Source organism: Tamandua tetradactyla, chromosome 1, assembly GCF_023851605.1.
Source record: "Tamandua tetradactyla isolate mTamTet1 chromosome 1, mTamTet1.pri, whole genome shotgun sequence".
Taxonomy (NCBI): domain Eukaryota; kingdom Metazoa; phylum Chordata; class Mammalia; order Pilosa; family Myrmecophagidae; genus Tamandua; species Tamandua tetradactyla.
Window position 1 is genome coordinate 103,930,016 of NC_135327.1, and position 19,876 is coordinate 103,949,891.

The following is a 19,876-nucleotide window of genomic DNA, read 5'->3' on the forward strand; positions in this document are numbered from 1 at the left end:
GTGGGGACATGTGCGTGTCTTTAAAGACTCCATCTTTCAAAGAAATGTCCTGAAAGCAATTCAAGGCACCAATTCAATATATTGTCATAAAGGTACTAGAGTAACTTTTTTTTTTATATAAATATTTTGTATGCTGTATGGTAGGGTCACATTTCATTATTTTTCCATATGAGTATCCCAGTTATTACAGTCCCATTTATTGAATTATTTGTCTGTTTGTCTGTTTTTTGGGAAGTACATGGACAGGGAATCAAACCCAGGGCTCCCTCATGACAGGTGAGAATTCTATCACTGAACTACCCTTGAACCTCTAGAGTAACTTTAAAATAAGTAAAAATAAATATTGATCACCATTTGCATGCTTAGTTCAATATTAAAATATTGGTAATTTGAAATGGACATTTATCAGAAGTGTCTAACACTCTCTTTAACTTTTCTATTTCCAAAGGATATCCTCTGAACTTTTGAAAAATACCTTATGTTCATTTTGAATGTTAACGATATAGTTCTGCTCTGTGAGATGAAAGGCGAGGTGCTGTTACGAGGTAAAGTCAAACAAGCAGGACCAACCTTGCCAGTGGATTTGATTCTCTCTTGCCATTGCCATACATCATATCCAAAAAAATCATTATTTGATAGATGCCATGATTAAAGAAGCTATAGCTGGAGATGACTTTATTTCCCTCTTATTGAAAGCTGGGGTTAAACTATTATCATTTGTGCTTTTATTACTTTCAACATTGTGCCAGTTTGAATTTGTGGTGGACCCCAGAAAAACCATGTCCCTTAATCCTCATTCAATGTTGCTAGCTGTTAGCTTTTTGATTGTTGCCATGGGGATGTGACCCACCCAATTGTGGGTGGTAACTTTTGATTACACGGTTTCCATGGAGGTGTGTCTCTGCCCATTGAAGATGGGGTTGCTTGCTGGAGCCCTTTAAGAGGAAACCTTTTTGGAAAGAGCCCCAGAGCCCATGCTACCAGAGACTTTTGAAGATTAAGAAGGAAAACGCCCCTGGGGGAGCTTCATGAAATAAGAAGCTGGGAGAGAAAGCTAGCAGACACCTCCATGTTCACCATGTACCTTTCCAGTTGAGAGAGAAGTCCTGCAAGCCATTGGCCTTCTTGAAACAGGGTATCTTTCCCTGGATGCCTTAGATTGGGCATTTCTATAGCCTTGCTTTAGTTGGGACATTTTCATGGCCTTAGAACTGTCAACTTGCAACTTAATAAATTTCCCCCTTTAAAAGCTGATTTAATTCTGGTATATCACATTCTGAGAGCAAGCAAGCTAGAACAGACATCATACAACATCAAGTTTAAGAATATATTTTATAACTACTATAGATTCATGGAAGTGGGTAGAACTCTTCTTTCTTTCATGTGGCATTTAAAATCAGAAGACAGTTTGACTCCTGGCCCTGCTGGCAGTGAATGTGCAACCTAGAGCAACTCATTTAACCTCCCCTGTAAACTGAGCATTCTTCATCTAAAATAAGGCTTTTCTCCTTTCTTTATGGGGCCATTTGTAGTGTAAGTCATTTGCCTGGGTGTGAAGGCTAAGGGTTGCCAGCTCTGTGAACCACGGCAAGCTACATCATTTGTGGTGCTTCGTGCAAAATGAAAACGTGGAGACCCTTGTTCAAAACTTATTAAGTATTTCAAGGTGGTGAGAGCATAGCATGATATCCTCTTGAGAGTGGGGCCCTGTGCGTCTGCACAGGTCACGTGCCTATGATGCAGAATTGGCTATGAACTTGGCAAAGAGCTCCAGGAATCCCAATTTTCTTCAACTTGAGGCTTGATGCTACACTCCAGCATCAAGCCCAGAACATAGTTTCAAATCTCACCTTCTTAGCCAGGGGTAAGAAGCACTGTGTCATGCACAGCTTAAAAGCTTCTTCTCTAGAGTCCTATATCCTTGGGCCCAAACCTCAGCACCGCTGCTTAGTAGTTATAGTCTTGGGCACATAAACTCCCTAAGCCTCTATTTCACTGTTTTCCCTTTACAATAGGAATAACAATAGTATGAACTTTACGGTATTGTAACCAGTTACAAATGAGAAAGTCACGCTACCTGGAATGAAGCAAGCTCTCAATGTACGTTTATTATTATTATTATTATTTATTGTATTGCAGCCTGTGATATTCCTTCTACAATCTGTTTAAAATCCTTTATACATTCCCTTTTAGAATGAGGTCCTTGGAAGGACTGTGCCCTTAGTTACATCACTAAGCAGGACATAAAACAGTTTTCAATATACCATTTTCTCTCCTCATGATTTGCACAGTAATGTGACAGTTTTCTACGCAATTACCATTAGTTCCTAAGCTTCAGGTCTGTCAGTGCTAGAAGGGTAATAAGACATAATGGAAGTGATGAACATCTTGACATAGTGCTATTAACAAGATGATGTTCTGAGTTACCAGGATTAGAGGCATCACAGAAATTATTATACACTATTAATTCTGCTTAATGCACCAGAGTCCCTATTGCCCTCCCTGGAGAAGGTCATGAAGACAGCTGCCTCCAGGAAGAGTGACTGCTGGCATTTTCCCCACTGGTTCTCTTAAATGTTGGTCATAATGATTAGGGGTAACACAAATGATTAACAACTGGTGGTAAGGCATATATGCTTCCAATCAGAGAGTGCCAGTGGGGCATAACAAAGGGTCCTGGAGTAACAGCCAGTCAGCCACACCAGCATCACCAGAGCAGGTGAACATCATCAGCTGAATACGGTTTCTTTGTGACCCATTAAGTCCTTGCATACCAGTTCCATTTACAATGTACTGCCGTGTCATTTGGGTAGGTTTCACCTTTGGTGGGGAAGGTCTGCCATTTCAACAATTGCTCTCCTGGCATTTTAACATTTGTTGTCACCAATAAGTCTTACGGCATTCATGGAAGTACTATTAATATTAGCTCATAAGATGAATACAGGACAGATCATGGTAACTTGTAAAGTCCTGAGGTGCTCAAGGACAAATTGGAAAATAAAAACTTTGACCTGCTGGATTTTTACTTTGTGATGACTGCTCAACACTTCAAAGGAACCCGTTTTAAATGGAGCATTCTTTTGAATGGTATTGTTTCCTTGGTTACTCTTTTCCAGCATGACACCTCTCAAAATCTTTCAGGAACTTTGCTAAATTGTGTAGTTGTTAAACATCCCCAGTTGCTTAAGGCCTAGTTTAAACAGCAGGATAAATGAAGAGCAGATTTCTGTTCATCAGTTCTTAGAGGAACTAAGAAGGATCACACAGAATCAAAATAAGCACACAGTGAAAAGCATCTTGAGAAGGCCATGTCCCAAATTAAGTGGGTGGTGGACTGCTCTTTTCCCACTTACTTATTCCAATAAACACTGACTCATGTTTCTTCTCTAGATGAAGTTTAAAAAATTCCAGTTATTGGACAGCAATTGCCATTGACTCTGGAGTTTACTTGGAAAAAAACACAGGGAAATGATAAATGTGACCAGGGCTGTTTGCACCTGTGTAAACAAGCACTGCCCTCCACCAGCAGCATCCTCGTCCTTCCAGTAAAAGTCTTTTCCCCTATCCTGACTCTCCCTGTGTGCACAAAATAATATCCTGAGTTATAAATAAACTTGTGCGATATGTGCGTGTGTGCAGAAAGATTGGGAATACGGGGTGTGTCAGGGGGTTGGGGAACCAGGGAAGAGGAAGAAAACTATTTGTCCAGGAAAAGAAGACCTTAACACTCTGGATTTCAGAACTGGTTCTCAGGATATGCTTCCAGCAGGTCAGCTGCAGCGTTACCTGTAAACCTGTTACAAATGCAGATTCCCAGGCCCAATCCCAGACCTTCTGGAGCAAAAGCTCTGGGGGGTAGATCCAACTACTGTTTCCTCAGGCTCCCAGGGAATTTGCTAAAGTTTCACTGCCTAAGGGACAGTGAAGATTTGCTTGATTTCTGGAGAAAATTTAGAATCACTGCAAAGGGACAGTGAAGATTTGCTTGATTCCTGGAGAAAAAGGCTAATCCACTAAGGGATGCAGCTTTCCGCAAACCTGTGCCTCTGTTTCTGCGACGCTGTGATTTTTCAGGATCAAAGCTACATAGAGAGCCTGTAGTCAGTTTTCTACTTCTTGGTTTTTATGTGCTTTAGGACTTCTAAGTGTATTTCATTTGGTTATTATTATTTTTTACATCAAAGATTATTTGCCTCGAAGGAAGGGTATTCGTTGTTCCTTTCTGTTCTTTCCCCCACAAGAAATGAAAGTTTAGGCAGGGTGGATGCTGGCTATTTTGACATTTAAAATATGTTTTATCTTTTTGAAAAATACTTTGCCATTTAAAACGTTTTGCTTATTTTAATTTAATTTGCTTAATTTTGCTGAAGGACTTGAGCTCAGTTTTCCTACCTCAAAGTTTTGGCTACATACGTAGTGTGCATGCTAAGAACTCTTAATATTGGACATTGTCTTTGGTAAATCAACCACAGAATTTTGAAAATCTGCCAGGAAACTTGAGGTCAGTTCAATTTGCATATTACATAACTCAGGTTTTCACTCAATCCCTCCATTTACTTTCACGTGTCAGAGGAAAAAATTGCTCTTGCAGCTTTGATCTTTTAAGTATGCTTTTATCCCAATCCACCTTATGAGATAAATTTTGTATTTGTTTGTCACATTTGGAAAGCACGCTTTTTTAACCTACTTTTTTCTTTTGTGTTGTTTTCTTTCTTTCTCTTTCTTTTTTGTACCAAAATAAAAGCATTTGATTTCTTTAGAATATAAAATAAATTCTGAAAATATGTTCAGAACTTGAAAGAAGATTATAACAAAAAAGAGTCAAAGATGAATGGGGTGTGTTTAATTTACAGCCCAAAACAAAGACTACAGTTTAGCAAAATTGAAAATGTGATCTGGAAAGTGGGACATTCTCAGGATATAACACTGGGGACCTTGAGTTTGGGAAGAGGTATGTCCTGAGTTAAAGAGTGCTTAGAATAGCTGGCATGCATATGAGTAATTATTTCTAGACCAGTTGCTCCTCAGCCTGAATTTGACTTGGTTAGATAAGTTCTGTCCCGTTACTGAGACTCAGTTTTGTACTGTATAAATGTGGTTGAAAATACTTACTTTTTGGTGTTGTCATGGGACTAAGAGAAATTATGTGTATAAAGAAGACTGAGTCTCAGCAATGGAAAACCACAAGTTGATGCTTTTAGCTGTGATTCATTTGTTTTCATGTTGTATGGTACTCTATTATAGGAAAATAGCACAATTTATTTAACCATTCTTATGGCAAAGGATATTTCTAGTTTATGCTAAAATAATATAATGCGCATTCCTGTATCCATCTTCTGTTGCATATATGTAAGGTTTTACTAGAGCAGGAAACAAGTATTGGGATGGAAAGGTGATCAGTTGTAAGCATCTTTCCTAGATAATGGCAAATTGATTTCCAAGTGGTTGTGCAATTAACATTTCCACTAGCAGTATATAGGATTTCCCTTTGCTCTACATCTTTGCCAACAGTTGATATTGCCAGACTTTATTTTTTGTGTGTGCAAATTTAGTAGGTTATTTGGTCTGGAACTGAAATTTTCTGTAGTGCATAATCTAATTCAGCCTATATGAGTAGCTCATTTGAACAATTGAAACACAGGGAGCCCAGAATAAGAAAGAGGTCCTTTAATCCTGTATAGATTACTGTAATGCCTGGATACATCCTAGACTATATTAAGCAGATAATCAAAAAGTATTGGCAAAGTCCCTTGAGGGATGGTAGAAAAATATGGAAGTATTAAACCTTATCATCAGGGAATTCACTAATACTGTGTCAAATTTTAGGGACACCTAAATCAATAGGCCATGCCCTCAATCATGAGGTTTACTATTGTGAAGCTTATATAGGGAGCAGAGAGGCTTAGCCTATCTATAGGCATGCCTAAGAGTTATTTCTGGAGGACCTCTGTTGCTCAGATGTGGCCTCAGTTTCTCTAAGCCCAACTCTGCAAGTGAAAGTATGGCCCTCCCCCCATGTGGGACATGATATCCAGGGGTGAAAGTCTCCCTGGCAACGTGGGAGAGGACTCCCAGGGATGAATCCAGACCTGGCACTATGGGATCAACAATTCCATCCTGACCAAAAGGGGGAAAAGAAGTGTAATTAATAAAGTATCAGTGGCAGAGAGAGTTAAAATAGAGTCGAGAGGCTATTCTGGAGATTGTTCTTATGCAAGCATCAGTTAGACCTTGCTACCTATCATAACCTGCCAACTCCCAACCAGGACCACTCCAGCCAATCTGAAAGAACACCTAAGGTAATATATAAGATTCCAAAAGTGTTCCAGGCACTAGAGTAACTTTCTAGAAGCTACAACCTCCAGATGGGTCCCTGGTCCAGATAAGTCCTGAAACCTAGCCCAGCCTCTCCAGAACATCAGATAGTCCATCTTCCTACCCCATATTAGTGACAGAGCCTTCCAATATCAAAAATTTAGAATTGCCATAGCCTGAATACCCCTAAAGAGAGGGATGGAAAGATTAAAGGTGATAGTGGAGTTATGCAGAGAGATAGGACTTAACAAATGAATATTAATGCTGAATCATTAAATTATCTCTTTTAGTCTCCAGTATTAGAGAGCAGCTAGAAGGACAAACCTAAAATTGTGAAATTGTAACCATGTCAAATTTTGAAGTATGTTCTACAACTAATTGCAGTGCTGTGCTTTGAAATTCATAGCTTTTTTTGTATATATGTTATTTTTCACAAAAAAGAAGGAAAAAAAGTCAATTGTGATGATAAAATAAGAGTGGGAAAGAAAGATCAAAGGTGATGGTGGAGTTATATAGAGAAGGTAGGGTTTAACAACAAATATGATTGCCGAATCATTAAATTGATAATTCTTTTAGTGTCCAGTACCTTAGACCAGCTAGAAGTAAAATCCTGAATTTGTGAAATCGTAACCCATACCAAACTCTGAAATCTGTTCTACAACTAATTGTTGTGCTGTGCTTTGAAATTTATTGCTTTTTTGTAAATATGTTATTTTTCACACCCAAAAAAAATGGTCAATTGTGTTCATAAAAAAATACTTATTCTTTCTAGCCTCCTATATTCTAGGAGCAGTTAGAAGGAAAAATCTGAGAGGATGGTATGGTAGCCCATGACAAACTCTGGGATCTGTCCTGTAACAACTTGTTGAAGAATGCTTTGAAAACTATTGCTTTTCTTTCTTTGCTTTGTTTATATGTTATATTATACAATTTAAAAAGTTAAAAAAAAGAGAGATAACCTACAGAATGGGAGGAAATATCTGGAAACCACATACCCAATAAGGGTTTAATCTCCAGAATCTATAAAGAAATCCTACAACTCGGCAACAAAAAGACAACCCAATTTTGAAAATAGACAAAAGACATGAATAGACATTTCTCCAAAGAACATATATAACTGGTCAAAGAGCACATGAAAAGATGCTCAGCATCATTAACCTTTAGGGAAATGCAAATCATAACCCCAGCGAGTGGGGGTAGGGTGCCCAGGTGGCAGGGCAGTCCCAACCTGGGTGGGGTCCAGCACAGTCTCAGGGCCCAGCCCCAGCCTGGCTCTCCTACCCACAGAACCAGCACAGCTGCTGGCCGCCGTGTTTTCTGGGGCCAGTGTGAACGCTCTGCAGCACCGGGTGGAGCAGCTCAAGCTGGAGGGTGGCGTGGATAAGCTCAAGGTCTCTTAGGCAGCTGCAGAACTTCAGCAGTACTGCGTGCAGAGTGCCTGCAAGGATGGCCTCATGGTTTGGGGTGCCAGCCAGGAGCAGTCCCTTCTGGAAGCCCAGATCTTTTGCTTTACTCTAAAAGTTGAGAAGTTCAGTGAGGAATGCCTTCAAGCACAAGGGGAATGATTGTCTTCAAGTTTGAAGAAAACTCTTTTCCTATGGCTGGTCTTACAGCCAAATTCTACAGAAATTGAAATGTTTCTGCTCAAGTAAGGAAACTGGGTGAAAGAGTGGATCTTGTAGATAATAATGACCTGATTCTTTTGGTAAACTGCTTATTACTTAACAAAAATCCTGCCACAGTTATATCAAAATACATCTCTTTCATAAGTGAATTACCAGTATTTCTGTATCTGGAATCCTATATGTATTTTATTTACTGGATGTTTATATTTTTGGAAGGAAAAAGTTTTTCATTTTAAAAATTGAATATTTATAATTTGTTGTTCCTGTGATTTTTATGCCATAATAAAATTTGTTCTTATCTCATAAGTTTGGTTTCTACATGAAGATAAGCAACTGTAAATTTGAAGGGAACTATAAATTTGAGGGCTTTACTAATGAAATGATGTTTTGGCTTTTCTAAATGAGAAGACCGTTTTGGTTGACCCATTCTGTGTATGAAGCAGATTTGCTCTTCTTAAACTCACCCATTTTATGATTGTGCTTTAACAAACACTACATTATTTCAGGTCTTCAATAAATGTTTAAGATGTAACCTATATTCAAATGGTTAAAACAAAGTAATGTGAAAATATTATAGCCTCAAAGAATTCTAAATGTTGCAATGTTTTATTTTGATGATGTGCCTTTCAGTTTGATTGGGACACTGTTTAAAAGTATACTTTGTGTTTGTAATAATCTCTGAAGATTTTGAAAATAAACTTTCTGCCTACTTAAAAATAAGGGGAACACCAATGAGATAACATTTCACATCAATTGGAATGGCTACTTAAAACAACAACAATAGCAGCAGCAACGGAAAAGTGGTGGAGAGGATATGAGAAATAGAAATACTCATTTCGTTGTTGGTGAGAATATAAAATGGTACAGTTATTGGAGGAGACAGTTTGGCAGTTCCTCAGAAAGTATAGAATTACCTGAAGACCTAGCAATCCAGTTCTAGGTATATACCCAGAAGAATTGAAGGCAGGGATTCAAACAGATATTTGCACACCAGTGTTCATAGTGGCAAACCAAGTGTCCGTCAACCATTGAATGGATAAACAAAATGTGGTATAGACATACAATTGAATATTATTTGGCTGTAAAAAGAAATGATCTGAAATATGTGACAACAAATATGAACCTTGAAGACATAATGGTGAGTGAGATAAGCCAGACACAAAAGGACAAATATTGTATGATTGCACTTAATTGAAATAATTAGAACAAGCAAATACTTGGAGTCAGAATCTAGAATATATGTTATCAGGGAAAGGAGTAGAGATGAGGAATAGGGAGTTATGTCTTAAAATGTTCAGTTTCTATTTGGAACGATGGAAAAGTTTTGGTAATGGGTGGTGGTGATGGTAGCACAATATTGTGAATGTAATTAACAGCACTGAAATATATATCTGAATGTGATTAAAAAGGGAAATTTTAGGTTGCATAAATCTGACTAGAATAAATTTTTTATAAAAATTGAGTATAGTTTTGTTTATCTAGGGGTAATTTGTGTTTCCTTTGCTGAGAAATTCTTGTACAGATCCTTTTGAAAAGGTTTCTATAGAGTTGTTCGTATTTTACTCACAGATTTTTAGGGATCTGATATATTTTAGAATGTAACTTTTTTTGTCATATGTTATATAAATATCTCCTCCTAATTTTTGGCTTGCGTTTTTATGCTTTTAAACAACATCTTTTAAGATACAGCAATTCTCTATTTAATTTTTTATGGTTTGTATTTTTTCTTTTACTTTCTTTTTTTTTTTTCTTGCATGGGCAGGCACCGGGAATTGAACCCGGGACTCTGGCATGGCAGGCGAGAGCTCTGCCTGCTAAGCCACCATGGCCCACCCATGGTTTGTATTTTTAGTGTTTGTCTTTTTAAAGTGATTCTTCACTTTCCAGAAACCATAAAAATGATCTCTTAGATTCTATTTTTAGGTTTTGATTTTTGCCTTAAGACATGAAATCTCTTGGAATTGATTTTTAAGTATGAATGAGGCAGTGATCTATGTAAATTTTTTGCAGCATGGACAAAAAGTTGTGCCATCACAATCTATTGAGTAATCCATCCTTCCCCACTGTTCTGCAAGGCCACCTCTGTCATACATTAAGTGTCCATATGAGGGTGGATCTGCTTCTGGGGTCTCTGTTCTGTTCCGTTACTCTCCTACTGTTCCAACTCTGCATTGTCTTCCTACATATTTATAATAAATGTAGCTGTGTGGTAGCATCCATCACTTCCAACCTGCTCTTCCTCCTCTGAATTGTCTTGAACATTGGCCTTTTGCTACTGCATTGGATGTTTAGGATTTGGGGGAAAATTTCCAATTTTGTGATGGTGAGTTTTTCATATGCCAAACATGGAATATCTATTTATTGAGGTATTAGGGTTTCGGGTAGTGAAATATTAACTTACCCCTTTTTTGTTTGTACTTTGGATTTTCATGTTTTTTTTTTTATGGACTCAGCAAAGTGTTTAAAAGTTTGATTGTTGATATTAATCCAAGAACTGAACATTTTTCAGTGGAGAGCTAAAATGTTTTTCAGGATATCTAAGCAGTCATCCTACCAGAAGCAGAGGGTTTAAGTAGAATATTTTCAGGTGCGGTTTTCTGTTTAGATGTATATGGACAGTCTGAGTTTGTTTTCTCTGCTCATATGTACAAATATATTTCCAAAATATCTATATCTATCTTTCTACTCTCTACTTTGTAGGTAGAAAAATGTTAACCACTGAAAGAGCTCATTTCCCATCAAGAGGAATTTCACGGAGTAGGTCTGAAGGAAATTTGGTTGACATGGAAGACCGAAAACTCTCAAAAAATTGCAACACTTCAGGTATAGGGATTTAAAACTTTTGTCAATTTTAATGTAAGAAAATAAAATTCATTGCAAAAAACTATTGATGCTCTACTTCTGAAAAATGCTACAGAAGATCAAAAGAACATAAAATTCCAATCATATCATAGAGACTCTTACAATATCATTACAAAGATGTGCAAAATTGAGTAGCATAGCCAATAGGATACAAGAAATATTATGAGGAGGCAAACACTCATAAACAAACGAATGGTGTTTGCAGCAAATATAATGAATTCTTTGGTTAGAGAGATCTCTGGTAGTTGGAATGGACTAAGAAAGCTTCATGGAATGTAAAAGGATCATACTGGTCAACCAAGTAAAATAACATTTTGAGAGAGATGGTGGAACCAGATTGAAGAAAGAGTGGAAATAAGAGAAATACCACTTTTTTTTCAAAATTCAACTTCTAATTTTAATATATGAAATTTGAAACTCATTTCAATCAAAATTATTGTTCTGCACATATTAAACAAAAAGAGTCTGACAGCTTATTTGGATTCATTTTTCTATAGGATGTCTGATAATCTGATTGAACACATTGACTTTCATTTTCTCTAGAGCAGTACCAGCTTCAGAAAGCCCACCGAATCATTCGCAATATTTACTAAACAATGACCAGGTGTGAGTTTTCTCTAAAAAAAAAAAAAAAAGAAAGCTTTGGTAGCTCATAGGATGTATAGAAATGCTTAAGAATGTGAATATTAAATGTGTTGCTAATTCTTTAAATGCTCACATTACCGAGTAGTAATGTGTTTGTTTCATGTTGATCAGATCATTCCCTGCCTTCCCAAGCTCCCCAAAGTTCAATGAATCCCCCCAAATAGGAAACCCAATGCTGTTCTATTTTTCAAGAACACATCATGAAAATTTACCAATTCTAAGTTATCAGAAAATAATCTAAGAAACTCATGATGACTATCTTGTTTAGCTTATTGTTTTTAAAAATTATTTTAGTTGTTAGATATAGTAAATATTTTTCACATACTGAACATTATGTAAACATATTAAATCAATCATCTAGATATATCAAGACACATTATTCAATGTTTAGAAACATCTAGATAATTCACTGATTCAGTCTGCTCAGAGGTTTGATTTTGTGAAAATGAAACATAAAACAATAAAACCTAAGTGTGTGATAGTTTGGGTCATTCTCAAGGACATATGTTACACTCATGATTATTTGTTTAAAATATTAAATATGTATCTGTTTAGTTTATAAATCATAATGTCTTAACATGAAATAACATTGCATATATTCAAAATAACCTGGTAGAGAAGCTTTCTCACAACATACAAATATGACCAAATGTCACACTAACTTTGTAGTAACTATTAGAATGGAAATCAGAGAGCAAATTAAAGGTAAAACCTGAGTCTTTAAGCTATGATGAAAATAGTCTTGGACATGTGTCAGAATGCTACTTTATCTTTGTGTTTGTTTGTTTGTTTTTCATTAGAAGTCCGTCAAGACCCAGATTTGCTTCTCAATTGTCCCCCTGCTTACTCTCTTCATGGCAATAATGAATTCAAAACTACAAATCCATTCTGGAAGGAACTGTCTGCTTCTAACCCATTTTTGAATGATATAACTCAACTGAGAAATAACAAGAAAAGAGACACTGTTTCCATCTTGAAAGAAGACCCCTTTCTTTTTTTTAGAGAAATGGAAACTGGAAATTCTTTTGATTCCTCTGGTGATGAACTTGATGTCCATCAATTGCCCAGGAGGTCTTCCTCAAGGAAATCTGGAAGATCTAAAAGTGTTTCGGAACTTTTGGACATTATAGAAGACACAGCACATACCCATCAGATTACACAAACCTCTGACCAGATCCTAGTGCAAGATTTAGAATGGCTTCAAAATGATCGAGAGGCTTATAAAATGGCTTGGTTAAGCCAACGACAGCTGGCCCGCTCATGTCTGGATTTGAACACAGTCAATCAGAGTCCTGGATGGGTTCAAACACAAGTTGCAGAGACCACCATAGTTTGTAAGTTAAACCATGAAGGAGGGTCAGTACAGTTGCCTGAATCAGATATCACAGTTCATGTGCCCCGAGGCCATGTAATTGTTGGGGAATTCCAAGAGATTTCTCTAAGGGCTTTTCTCCAGCCTCCACAGACCCTTAACCATGATCGTTCCTGCACTGTAAGCCCACTGTTGGAAATCACATTAGGCAACCTCAACACAATGGAAGCTATTTTACTGGAGATGAAAATTGGGGCTGAAGTGAGAAAAGATCCTTTCAGCCAAGTGATGACAGAAACGGTGTGTTTGCAGAGCCTGGATAAAGGAGGCCCTTTCAAAGTGTTGAACAACTGCTACCTTTACAAAGACACCGTTCAAGTCAAGCTCGTTGACTTGAGTCAGGTGATGTATCTAGTGGTTGCCACACAAGCCAAAGCTGTTCTGTCACCAGCTGCCACCATTTGGGATTATATCCACAAAACCACCTCACTTGGAATTTATGGACCCAGATATATCCATCCCAGTTTCACTGTGATTTTCACAGTCTGTGGACACAGTTATATGCCAGAAAAGCTCACTATTACTGACATCAAGAAGGGTGGAAAAAACATGTCTCCAGTTGTATTTCAGCTCTGGGGGAAGCATTCGTTTTTACTTGATCAACCACAAGATTTAACTATTTCAGTTTTCTCATGCGATCCTGATTTTGAAGCAAAGGCAGAAGAAGAAAGTAAAAAGATTAAACAAAAACAGTTGCGAACAGGTGAAGTAGTTCATCGGCAATTCTTATTTTCTTTAGTTGACCACAGGCATATGCACTTATTTGTGTTCCATATCCAGGTGGCACCTCTCAATGGTAGGCCCATAGCACAGTTCTCCATCACTACACCTTATCCAGCTCCAAACCTAAAACGTTTCTTCAATCTGCCATGTCATTTACAGAATGAGAAAGAAATCAAGTCTTCTCCTTTATTACCAACAGTGCCTGTTAAATATCCCACATTTCAAGATAAAAAATTAAACTTTACCAATTATGGCATAACCCTGAAGACAGTGTTGAGACAAAGCAAGGTTGACTACCTATTTGACTATTTCAAAGGGGACACAATAGCTCTTCTTGGAGTATGTAAAATAAAAGCCACTGGGCAGTGCAAAGTGAAAGAATGGTATGTGGGAGTCCTCCGAGGTAAGATAGGACTTGTGCATTGCAAAAATATCAAAGTGATCTCAAAGGAACAAGTAATGTCTAGATCAGATAGTGTATTCACAACTGGGAAGCTTCTTGAACAAATTGCCCTGCCATTAAAAAAACTGACTTACATCTACTCAGTTGTATTGACCCTGGTGTCAGAAAAAGTTTATGACTGGAGAGTTTTAGCTGATATCCTCGGTTACTCACATTTGACACTGGAAGATTTTGATCAGATACAAGCAGACAAAGAATCAGAAAAAGTTTCTTATGTTGTAAAGAAGTTAAAGGAAGATTGTCATGCAGATAGAAATACAAGGAAGTTTCTTTATGAACTTATTGTGGTAAGTATTGCTTGATCACAGTAACTCATCTACCATAGAGAACTAATGCCTCTATTAACTTGGCAATATTTATAACCAAAGACATAAAAGAACGAGTTAAAAAATTCTCAGCATTCCCAAATAAATTGAAGCCACTTTATAACAAAGATAGAGGTTTTTTCCCTAGAAGCTCATATAGTTGGTTACTTGAATTTGAGATTCAATTGCATTTTTCACAGAAAATAGGTCCCTGAGGATAATCTTTTTAAGGAAGATTAAAGAAACAGTTGTGCTGTGGCATAAGAGTTAAGAGATCTCCTCTCTTCTCCTCTTGAATATTTAGACAGCTCTTAAAGTGACAGAGATGCTCTAATAATACGAAAATAAATAACAGAAAGCAAGCCCCCAAAATGACAGCCCTAATTTTTTTCTTAATTTTCATGTTTTAATAGGTCTCTCAGGGTCAACGTTTTTTCAGCATACTATTCAAAACAGTGTAAGCATCATTGAAAAGTTGTAAAGAAGATGAAGAACTGTTTTGCCTTTAAAGTGGAAATTTAACGTTTTATAAAAGTAAAAATAAATCAAGAGCAGATTTCTAAAAATAGTTAAAATGGGAATGAATAAATAATAATGATAGTTAACCTTTCTCTCGTGCTTTCTACATGTTTGGTGTCCTACAATGTCTATAGGCATTATATTAGTTATATAATTTGGCCATTGTAACAACTCTGTGAGGTAAGTATGACTAGTATGACCATGTTACAAATAGAGGAAACTGAATCTTAGGAAGGTTGGGTAACTTGCCCAAGGTCCCAAAGTTAGTTAGCATCAGAAGTGGGATTTGAAATCTTTGTGGCTTCAAAACCAGGCTTTGAACCACTATGCCTCCTTGAAACAAATTTATGTATGCAGGCATGTGTATATGCGTTGTATTGAGTAAATGTTTGTGTATATGTGTTAGTGTGTGTGTGTTTGTGTATAATAAATACTATTATTAAAATGCAAAGTTGTATGCTATACATAGGACATGAATTAGACTATACAGGTAGAGTCCTGTATAGGAAAAAAGTTTTAATCAAGGTGAAAAAGTGGGGAGAAAATTGTGGAGAGGAATTTAATTTGTGACATGGACAGTAATTTATACAATAAAGAAATAAGTATAACTAAAACATTTCTTCTTTTTCAATTATTTTAATGAATCTAAAATTATGCTGAGCAAGATTAAGTGTCAAAAGCTCCAACACCCTAAGTGGATAGTTTTATTATGGTGTTTCAGGGAAAGGAACATTCACGAAAAGATGTGTGTGGCTTCAGAGTTGATGCTTGAGACCACAAAAATATGCTGCATTTTCCCATAATCCTGGTCATTCAGTGTTATTGGAGACTGAACGTTAGAGGCTGCTCTACCTGGTGGAAGCTGCACATATATTTTACAACAGCATCATTATCTCCCATAGCTCATGTTCAGCAAACACTTGAATTGAAGATTTGTTTCTCTTAGATGCCTAATAAATGGTTGTATCAGCCAAATGGTCCTAAGGTTATGCCTGATTATACTTGCTGTATGTTGGGATATGATAATTAAATACAGCCCCTCTGGTGGCTTCCCAGAGAGTGCTGTTGAGGGGGCTCATTCTACGGAGTATTTTTTCCCAAGGGGGTCTCAAAAGCTCATAATGTGCCTCAGTGGAGACTTGAGGTCTCTGTATGGAATGGGCTTAGGCCAGACAATCTAATCAGGAGTGATGGAATGTGGGGAATAGAGGTCATGCCCCAAAACTACATATTTATGGTAAGGATATGTTTTTGTTGGATTTTGTATTTATTTGGGGTAGTTGGAAGGGACCCAATAAAGGTTAGGAGGTTTAAGCCCCCTAGTCCTTTCTCTTATACATTTGACATTTTCTAAAGCTTTTTCGCCTCTGATTCCATTTTCACAATGACCATAGAGAATTATGTAGGGTGGTGTTAGCAGTGTGATTCATTTTACAAATCAATAAATCGAGAGATTTTGTGATTCATCGGATGCTCAATACTTTGTAGAGCTGGATTTTAAACTCAGGTTATGCTTGTAAATGAAGATTTTTTCTCCCCTAGAATAAGAAACTGAAATAAGAATATGTAAAACCGCTCTGCAGTTTACTAGAAGCACTGATGGTTGAAGCAGTGTGTACCCCAGAAAAGCATGTTCTTAAAGCTAATCCATTCCCATGGGTGTGGGCTCATTGCAAATAGGATCTTTGGGTGAGTAGGATCATACTTTGAGATGTGACCCACCTCATTCAGGATGGGTCTTAATTCTTTTACTGGAGACCTTTAAAAGAGGGTGCACTCCAGAGAGAAAGACATAGAAGGCAGAAAGGAGAAAAAGCTACAGACACCAAAGAAGAAAGCCACAGAGCAGCCAGAAGCTGAAGGCGAAGACACCTGGGAAAGAAGGGAGAGGACAGCAGACATCACATGTGTCTTGCCATGCAACAGAGGAGTCCGGAATTGTCAGTAGCTGGTCTTCAGGAAGAAAGCAGTGCCTGCTGATACATTGATTTGGAAATTTTCATAGGTCACTGTAAGTTAATAAATCCCATTTTAAAAGCCAACCCATTTTATGGTATCTGCAATTCAGCAGCTTTGGCAAAGTAAAACAAGCACCTCCAGGGGGCTGCTGGCTTAGTACTGTTTCTCCCCACTGAGACCATGAATCTTCAGAATACATTCATGAGTGAAGACAGTCTGTTTATGAAAACCACAGCTCAAGTATAGTTGTTCAAAGTGTCCCCTTCCGTGGAAATGAATGCTCTTTTTGACTGATTTACTTAGAAATGGTTTTCTTACTAGCTCATTCATTTTTGTTTTCTGCTTTATTTTGGCAAACAAAGCTTTTAAGTGCCTTTAAATAAGGAGGGGCTACCAAACTTATTTGCTTTTTTAAACAGAGAAGAAATACAAATAGATACAACCTCAGGCTTTAAAAATATACTGAAAGGCAAAACAGAAACTTGTGGACTTGTTTTTAAACTTGCATGGTAAGATGTAAAGCTCAGATGCCTGATTAAAGAATAGTATGACAGTTTTATATTTTGCATTGTATTCTACATAACAATGAATGTTTATACTCAATATCTTGTGTCTTATATTTAGTACAATTATACTAGTTATTTTATTTTATTTGTATGCTGTGTGGCGGGGGTCACATTTCATTCTTTTTCCATGTGAGTATCTCATTATTGCAGTACCATTTATTGAATGTATTTTGTGTTGTTGTTTGGTTGGTTTGGTTTTTGTGTCTTTGCTTTGGGCAAAGAAGTGCATGAGCAAGAAATTGAACCTAAATCTCCCGCATGCAGGCAAGAATTCTACCACTGAACCTCCCTTGCACACCCCAAGTATACTAGTTTTAAATGGAGATAGTTGAGTATTTTATTTTAAGGCATAAATATCAATATTTTTGTAAAGCCATAAGAATGTCTCACTTTTATATAATAAACTTCTTGGGAAGTTCTAAGTCACATTTTCTAAAAAGTAGAGTAATATTTCCCAGCACCAATGTACTCACTATTTGGAGAAATCCTCTGATAACAGAAGGAATTATTTCTTTTACAGAGTGAACAATCATGCCTGGATTCATGAATCAAAGACTATTAGACCCTTGGTGTACTTTCAGAGGTGTCTGTTTCAACTTCCTCTTCTTGTAAGAAGTATTAGTTAAGTAGTTTGCTCAAGGCCCAATGTGTAGTTAGTCACAGAGTTAGTTCTAGAGCCCACCTATTTCTAGTCTAGTAGTATCCACTGTGTATTGCTAGTGGTATTTGTTTAAAAGTAAATCCAATTTTTTTTGAATTTTGGAAAACTCAACTGTATTTGTGGTGAGAAAAAAATGACTGCAGTTTCTAGAATATGTACATGAAATTTTAATTTGTTGGAATAAGCCACAATTAAGTGCTTTAAATAATGACACATGATTGTTGTTGCAGGCTCTGCTGAAGATGGATTGCCAAGGGTTGGTAGCGCAACTCATCCAGGAGGCTGCTATTTTGACTTCAGCTGTCAAGCTTGGAAAACACTGGAGGGAACTAGCTGAAAAGTTAGTAAGACTCACAAAGCAACAAATGGAGGCATATGAAATTCCTCACCGAGGAAAAGCTAGAGATGTTGCTGCTGAGGTAAGATTTTTGTTTGTCTAAATGGACAGTGAAAAATTGCAAACCAAATAAAGCAAATTTAACCAAGCCAGAATGACTTGCTTGGAATAACTTGGGATGTGTCCTAGCAGATCCACAAACCAAAGTCCCTCCCCCTGTTAACCCATTGATATTTTCTGAAATACATGTTGCGCCCTTTTGAATTAAGGTGCTGTGGGACTTTCAAATATACTGTTGTTTCCCATATTGGACTGCATATAAATGTGGCCTTTAATCGAATGAATTGACCAAAATGGCTAGTTAACTAGCTAGCCTACTTCAGCCCCCAAGTGAGCAGGGCTATAAGGAATTGGGGCATATAAGAGGTAAATTTTGAAGGGAGGAGACAGCACAAAGTCAGGACAAGGGAACAGTATATAATAAAGGAGCTCAGTGACAGGAAGCATTAAGAGGAGGCTATGGGGTCACTGGTAATGAGAGAGAGTGATATACCTAAGAACTTTAATATCTCCTTCACGTTAAGAACACAGTGACAATGATTGGACATCAAATACAGAATGACAGCACTTAATACAAAATAATATTTACCATGTAAATATTATTATTATCAATATTAAAATAAATGTATACTTTCAGGTGCAAGTTTGATAAACATTTTCTTCCAGATTACCATAAAGAATTGTAGGTCAATTTTTAACCTTACATATATTCCCCTGATGAGCACATACCAAGTGTTGTATACCCTTCTTTCAAACATGAGTATAAGCATTTTAAAGAGAGTTCAGTTAAAGAAAAACTTGTCTCTCTGACAAAATGATGACTTGGTAGGGGGCAGAAGCTATGCTCTCCATTTCCTTTTTGATCACACAGCTAGGTATTAATTTCTCAAGATTTTTTTCTTACTTAGAAGTAACTACACAAGCTGCTGATTAAGACAAGGCAAACTTCCCTCCTAGAGAAAAGTCAAACCAAGGCAGCTAGATCCTAGCAACTTCAGTGGCTGTCTCAGCAGGCAAGCTTCCAGGTTCATGGAGGCAAGAGCTCCTTTAAAAACAAACAAGCGAGGAAGCAAGCAAGTAACCAGAAAGACTCTTTAGTCGGGAGCAGCCAGAGATTGAGGACATCCTTTTCTCTCATAGATTACATTTACTGCCATAATTTGAGAAGGACACTACCACCTACAAATCAGCATAATATAAGATAGGGCTCAGTGTATATAATAGACTCAAGTGTTTACTAAATGATCCAAAAAATGAAAAATAATTAAGAACGAAGTAAGATTTTTTTCTTTTGGATAAGCTGTTTAGATTCTGATATTTCAGTAGGACAAATAAAAATTGAAATCAAGAATTGTTTTATTTTTGTTCTGTTTTTGTTCTTTTTCCATTAACAAGGCTCTGTTTTAAAAAGGGTTTTATTGAGAGGGTGATCAGGGAGTTATTTTTTCTGTCAGCCTCTTTAGG

The 19,876-nt window shown here is 37.0% G+C and overlaps 1 protein-coding gene, 1 long non-coding RNA gene and 1 pseudogene across 9 annotated transcripts in view; all 3 read left to right on the forward strand.

The window, feature by feature from the left end:
* Positions 1-19,876, forward strand: part of MACC1 (MET transcriptional regulator MACC1) — a 209,932-nt gene that overhangs the window by 176,952 nt on the left and 13,104 nt on the right. For 7 of the 8 annotated variants that reach the window (XM_077122236.1, XM_077122238.1, XM_077122233.1 and 4 more), the window contains 3 exons: positions 10,641-10,763; positions 12,248-14,292; positions 18,246-18,434. In XM_077122236.1, the coding sequence (XP_076978351.1) occupies positions 10,649-10,763; positions 12,248-14,292; positions 18,246-18,434 (2,349 nt within the window). In that variant the 5' untranslated portion in view covers positions 10,641-10,648. Of the gene's footprint in view, positions 1-10,640; positions 10,764-12,247; positions 14,293-14,723; positions 15,344-18,245; positions 18,435-19,876 lie in introns of those variants that run through there. The other variant, XM_077122245.1, reaches the window with a different exon arrangement.
* LOC143685852 (uncharacterized) lies at positions 478-3,580 on the forward strand. The gene is made up of 3 exons (XR_013176778.1): positions 478-545; positions 2,016-2,100; positions 3,391-3,580. It is a non-coding gene; the product is annotated as an uncharacterized LOC143685852 (long non-coding RNA).
* LOC143678881 (guanine nucleotide-binding protein G(I)/G(S)/G(O) subunit gamma-10 pseudogene) lies at positions 3,624-7,833 on the forward strand (annotated as a pseudogene).